General features: G+C 53.1%; 2 protein-coding genes across 2 annotated transcripts in view; one reads left to right on the forward strand and one right to left on the reverse strand.

The window, feature by feature from the left end:
- Window positions 1-2,669: 2,669 nt before the first annotated feature.
- Window positions 2,670-4,330, forward strand: MAA_09767 (uncharacterized protein; the record flags this gene model as incomplete). Its single annotated transcript, XM_007827765.1, has 5 exons — window positions 2,670-2,757; window positions 2,822-2,875; window positions 3,045-3,158; window positions 3,224-3,445; window positions 3,684-4,330. 5 exons carry the CDS (start codon window positions 2,670-2,672, stop codon window positions 4,328-4,330), a joined length of 1,125 nt encoding a protein of 374 aa, XP_007825956.1.
- A 1,276-nt stretch (window positions 4,331-5,606) lies between these two features.
- The window catches only part of MAA_09766 (uncharacterized protein), a gene marked incomplete at both ends in the record, with an annotated part of 989 nt that continues 595 nt past the window's right edge, over window positions 5,607-6,000 (reverse strand). Inside the window, one exon of the mRNA XM_007827764.1 lies at window positions 5,607-5,948. Coding sequence (XP_007825955.1) covers window positions 5,607-5,948 — 342 coding nt within the window. The remainder of the gene's footprint in view (window positions 5,949-6,000) is intronic.

Below are 6,000 nucleotides of genomic sequence, written 5' to 3' on the forward strand. Positions count from 1 at the left end.
TTAGCAGTACTCTGTATGTACTCCGTAATGGGGAGGGATAGAATCCTCTCCCCATCAATCCAGACGGACGCCATTTGTAGATATCTGAATTCCGAGACACGGGCTAGAAAAACAACGGGACCGATAAGACCTCTTGGCTCTGCTTCAGCGATGGTCACTGCAGACTTATTAACCACCCCAAGCCATGGGAACGGTTCGTCGCATGATACGCGCCGAGCTTGCTCTGGACTGATCCAAGACCAGCTCTCGTAGATCCGATATTTCTGTTCATCTAGTAGTACAGTGGCTGTCGGCTCATCATTTTGCATGGATTCGCTACGGATGCTGCCCTGTACGATGCTTAAGGTTCAGGATACTGTCGAGCTCTCGCACCATCATCCATGGACCCGGATTTGACGTTCGCGCGAAGGATGCTAAAGTTTACTTACCAGGTGAACCATGTGAACCGACCAGCGGCTAGGGGGCTACTGGCAATGTTGCACTCGCTCCGAAGAGAGAGGGTAACACAGCAGATGAAGGCGCCCAAGCATACTCCGTATAGCTGCGCTATAAAACGAGTTTGGTTTACTGGTCACATCGAACAACTTGTTCCAATTAATTGAGAAGTTTCTCATGGCCGGTGTGTGGATACCGGAAACAATGGACCCTTTTGGGCTTTGAGGTTGTTTATAGTGTGCTGACCAATTTGGTGGAAGCGACTGTTCCAGGCGCCGCGCAGGAAAATTGAGCGGGGCCAAAACTCCGCGTTCCGTGCAATTTCAAAAGAACAGCGGAACACCATGGAGGTGTTGATTTGACTCAGGGGCGTGTTCGCCATCAGGGCGCAAGTTGAAGATGGTGGCGTGTTGTGGTGAGCTCTAAAGGCTGTCCTGACACGCGTTGCAGGTCCATGACTACGCCAGCACGAAACCATTCTAGCCCTGTCATGACTGTTGACGTCAACCAAGTCCCTCGAACCAGGATGTGGAATGAACGCAAGGACAGAGTGGCCGCGAGTGGTACGCCATAATGCACCCCATACACAGTATCGGACACACTTAGCCGAGAAGGATAAACCCGCTGTCCAGATTGAAGGGGGTGAGCATGAAGCAAAATCTATGCTGTTTGGTAGGCGAGATGAACGAATAGCAAGCCACCGTACGGAGTACAGCATAATGAGTTCGGCTGATGACGGGCTGTGTCGATTGGTGTCTTGGATGGAATGAATAGCGAAGAGTCAAGACCTCCATCGTTGGACAGCTTGCTCGAGTCTAGATGTAGACGGCCTATGTCTGTATCAGTGGTGGATGGCGTATCGCCAAGAGCGAACTGGCATTGCCAACATGTAGTAGCCATACAGTGTGTCAATGTCCCGCAGCTCGGCAGCCAACTCTGGCTCATGCGAGCCGCCGTCAGTCAGGTAATAGTCGACTATCAGCAGATTCTGTTGTCGCGACAGCCGCGGTGTGATCCTCACGGTCCGGAGTCTAGCGTGAAAAGGCATAGCATTGCGCCTTCAGGTGAACAGGCAGCCGGATAGTGGCATCGGCCGGATTGGGGGGTCAGTCAATCTCGCGCATGGCGTAGGCTGAGTGATGTGTGTGTGTGTGTGTGTGTGAGCACGATGTGAGGGCCGAAGTATCGACCGATGTCTTTTTGGTGTTGGGCCATGGACATGAATGAACATTAAACATTGGGGGCAACAGAGCTTCTGCCCGGTTGCTCTGCTCCTGCCTTCGTTCTGCAGCCACCCTCTCGTCAACAGCTGGCTGACAGGCACCTGACGGACATTAATTGTCCTGGCGGGCTCTGGCGGGCCACCTGGCTGGACCTGGCTCGCACCTGGTTGGCCCGCCCGCTTCTCTTCCCGTCGACTCCCGCGCTCTCTCCTTTCCTGAAAATCCACAGGCTCCATTTCGCCCTCCGAAATTTCTCCCCCCCGTCAAGTCATCACACACCCGCACCACGATCTCGTCTCGTCTCGCCCACCCACGTTGTCTCTGTCCGTCCCTCTTGGGCCTCTTTTCCCTCTCCTCCTCTAGACCCCTTCCCATCGCCCCCGTGAGGCCTATATGCTACTGACCGAGATAGCTCTCAGCCTTCTGTGAGATAGTCTCGTTCCTTATCTTCTCTTTTTTTCCCTACTCTCTTTTCGATACCCCTGTTTGTTGCTCGCATATTTCCGCGCAGCAGTGGCGTTACATTTTTCTTCCATCTTGGATCCCGATCCTTTTGCGCTGCGCTCTGTCCCTGTACCAAACACTGTTGCTCGGGACTTTGCCTTCGATAACCACTACGAGGTACGTTAGACTGTTTCTACCGGTCATTAATGCCGATGCGACAACGGGCACATTCGAATAGTCGCCGCCCTCTGGGCCCCGGGAGGCTGTCTTTACGCATCTTGCCATAGTTGCGCGGAACACCGGTTGGTGTGCTTGTGCAACTTCTGCGATGATGTCTTATCCATTCTCTCCCGCCAGATGACCGGTCGATAATTTTGGTTCTGGAGGGAGCTCTCGTCTCTCCTCATGTTTCCACGCCCTCAACCAATCGACACCTGTCCTTGCCGAAACAATCTGCCTGCAGACTGACGTTTGGAATTTTTTGACAGACAACGAAAGGCCTCTTTTGCATCAGCTTCTGGCTCGAACGCCCTGTTATCCTCTTGCAATCGCCATCCTATAGGAAACATGTCCTACTACGAAAACGCTCAGTGGCCCACCCCGAGCCAAAATAACTGGGAGCATCAGCAGGGAACGTCAACTCCTACTCGTGCCGGTACGACCGATCCAGCTTTATGACTATAACTTGTTGATTGAGCACTCTAACACCGTCTCTACAGGTGCCAGTGGCCCGCAGCCTCAGGATGACTTTGCATTCTCCTACCAATTCGATGGTGCGTTCTCTTGCCAAATTTTGTTACTACTTTTACTACTACGATGTTTTGTGTCCCCTTAAGTGGGCCACCTTATTTGTTTGCCATGGCCTGCACCTTGTTGAATCAACCGTTTCCCACTCCCCCAGCGCGTATTTACCGAGGAATAATTGGCTGACGCTGTCTTTAGAGGTTGACCGTGCCTTCGAGAATCTCCAAAAGTCCGGCAAGGGCTACGCCATGGGAGCCCGACGTAAGCCTACTCCGAAAGCCTCGCTGCGAAGTGGTGCCCCTATATTTACTGGTGAGGCGGCGAGAAAAGGATTCTCTGCATCAAAGTGCTTGCGCTGACACCCTGATTATATGCAGATGGCCGAGTTTCCCACGGTAGTGGACCTCGCTCGCACCCCATGAACAACACCTTCGAAGGGCCCCAGGGCCACAATCTTCACAATTTTTATGCCTCGCAGCGCCATCAACCATCACGAGGCTCCAACGAGGCAGAGCAGGTCATGCAGGCTAAGAGACGGATGGCGGCTCAGCGGGAGCGCGAGCTGCGCAATTTACACACTGAGCAGCAGTATCAACGAAGTAGGCCACCCTCTACAGTATAGCACTTTATGTCACGCAAGAGGACCCCCAAAGTAGAAAGTATATATGCAAGGAGTCGGGCGAGATCATCATGATTATTGCAATTCTGTTGTCCGCTTTTATCATGTTGACAAATCATTTTATGTTTGGGGCATGCATTTTCGGGTCTACATAAAACCGTCCTCAGCAACGGTGCTGGTCACATGGAGCATTGGCTAACTGCTTTTCTTCAACGTAGATGCGCTGACGGACGCGCCCCAGCACAACAACACCACTCCCGCCAATAACAACGCCAAACATATGTCGGAGGAAGAAACTCGCGAGCTTATTGCCCGTCAGCGAAGTGCTTTGTACGGCGAGGGCCCCTTTGCTGACAAGACGAGCTATGTTGATGAGTCCGGTAACATTCGCCCTGGTGTCCCGGGCCAGAGCGGGCCATCCAGTATTCGGGGCCCTTCGCCCTTAGCCTTTGAAGCCATTGGCCGAGTTCCATCTGGAGCAGAGGTTGTTACTCCCGGCTCTGCTAGCGATCACAACGCGACCATTGCCGATCCAGGCCCCAGACCTCAGAGCACCAGCAGTCCTCAAAACTCTGGACCGACTAATAGGGCATTCGACAACGCTGTCGGCTCCCAAAGCCGCACAAGCACCTCTAGCCCTACTGGCGGATCCCCGCCTCGCGACTTTGTACCTGGCTCCAAGCCTGGCCAAAGCGGCGCTACTGTTGCTCCCATCGGAACTCGCCCTTCTGGAACGCCATCGACCACAACTTCTGGCAAGCGGTCTACCACCCCTCTGGCCTCCTCCTCTGGTGGCTGGGGTCGTGGAAATGGGGTTTGGGGACAGTCCTCCGGCCTCGGAGCCCAAGCCAGCGTCTGGGGATAAATTCGGAGAAGCGGATAGGCGTCATGGAAATACTTACAGGGGCGAATACTGAATTGTGAATTGTTGCATCAAAACAGGCGCAAGGTTTGCTAGTGTCGTCGGGCTTGGAATGGCAAAGAGGGGCGAGACGTGGTGGCACAGAAAAACAGGAAGTCACTCGGGTTATTTTCGGCTGGTGTTTTTCATTTCTTTTTCGTTCTTCTCTGGCACAAATTTGTTCTTGTCTGCTACGGATATGGCAGCGTACGGCATGACTGGGCGAAACGCGGGTGCACAAATGGATTGTTATATACCTAGGATTGGATTGGAGGGCACAGATGAAGCTCGCTTTACGACGGGACAGAGCATTTCTTCAACAGCTATAATGCTTTTTTGGGGGGCTTGTTTTTCACAGGGGACGGCAGAATTTGCAACATTGTCACGTCACGGCGTATTGTCTTGGTCGCGGTGTTACATTGCATACGGAGATTCGGTTCGATGCTGAGCGGTCAGACTTTCGATTGAATGCCTGCCTAGAGTACGGCGTCATCTTGGGGCATGGAACCATAGGGCTGGGAAAACAAGTTGGGAGCTGAGAAAGCAAGAACAAAAGCATTGATCAGCCCTAGCCTACTGTGCGTGGCATGGCGTATTAAAGTGTTGGGAAGGACAGCAATTTCGAGGTAAGGGACGCCGTCATTATTACTACAGAATGTCATTGGTCACTGTGCAACATGGATTCTGGGTTTTCATAACACACACATTGAAAAAAAAAAAGGACAGCAAAACAAAAGGCAGGACGGTGTTCTACGGGGGATGCTGGATTTTCGTTTTCGGAGGTTTCTTTATTTCCATTTTTTTTTACCTCACCTCTCGGTTCTAGGGCGGCTTAGGAACGGGCATGGGATTCTTCTGTAGGGTTATGCCAGGTATACCTGCTCTCCCGTTGGTTTGTTACGGCTTTGGGCACGGGGTGTTTTTGATATTTCTTCCTTGTGAGTATATTAAAGTAGAGGATAAGTGTGAATAGTAATGAGGAGTGATGACTGGGCCTGGGAGTGTCTTAAGATGTGGCTAGTGTGACTTTTGAGGGTCGTAATGTGAATTGGACAACACAGGGTGTGGTCATGACGGTATAATGCCATAATTGAACCTGCTATGCCGATGCTAGTGTCAATGCTTAAACTCCAAGAATAACGCCACATCCCTAATGATATCTTACAACCGTTTGTCGCCTACGCAGCCCGATGACCTGACAAGACTCGTGTAGACGTGCATCATGGAAAATGAGCAGTCCTCACAAAGCCAAAAGCTTAGCGCCCTCTTCCAAGTCCATCACGTCATCTGCCCTCATGGCCTTGCCTCCCCAAATGACGGTCCCCCTCCCGTCAACGGCAAAAGCGCCCGACTCTTGCCACTTGTTCCCCATGACTGTGGAAACGCCGCCGTCGTCGTCGACGTTGTCGTCCTCGCCGGGCCCGACGCCGCCACCCCCAGCAGCACCAGCAGCACCCGCGGCGCGCCGTCTCTCGGGGTGTTGTTGTTGGTTTCTCGCGGGCTGCGCCGCCGTCGTCCCCTTGCGCTGCATCGCCTCGGCCACCTTGTCGCCCAGCCAGCCCTTCTCCTTCCACCCCTGCACCTGGGTCGTCGGGTTGAACAGGTGCCACACGTTGGCGACGCCGAGGCCCCAC

Source organism: Metarhizium robertsii, assembly GCF_000187425.2.
Source record: "Metarhizium robertsii ARSEF 23 chromosome Unknown MAA_Scf_8, whole genome shotgun sequence".
Lineage (NCBI taxonomy): Eukaryota > Fungi > Ascomycota > Sordariomycetes > Hypocreales > Clavicipitaceae > Metarhizium > Metarhizium robertsii.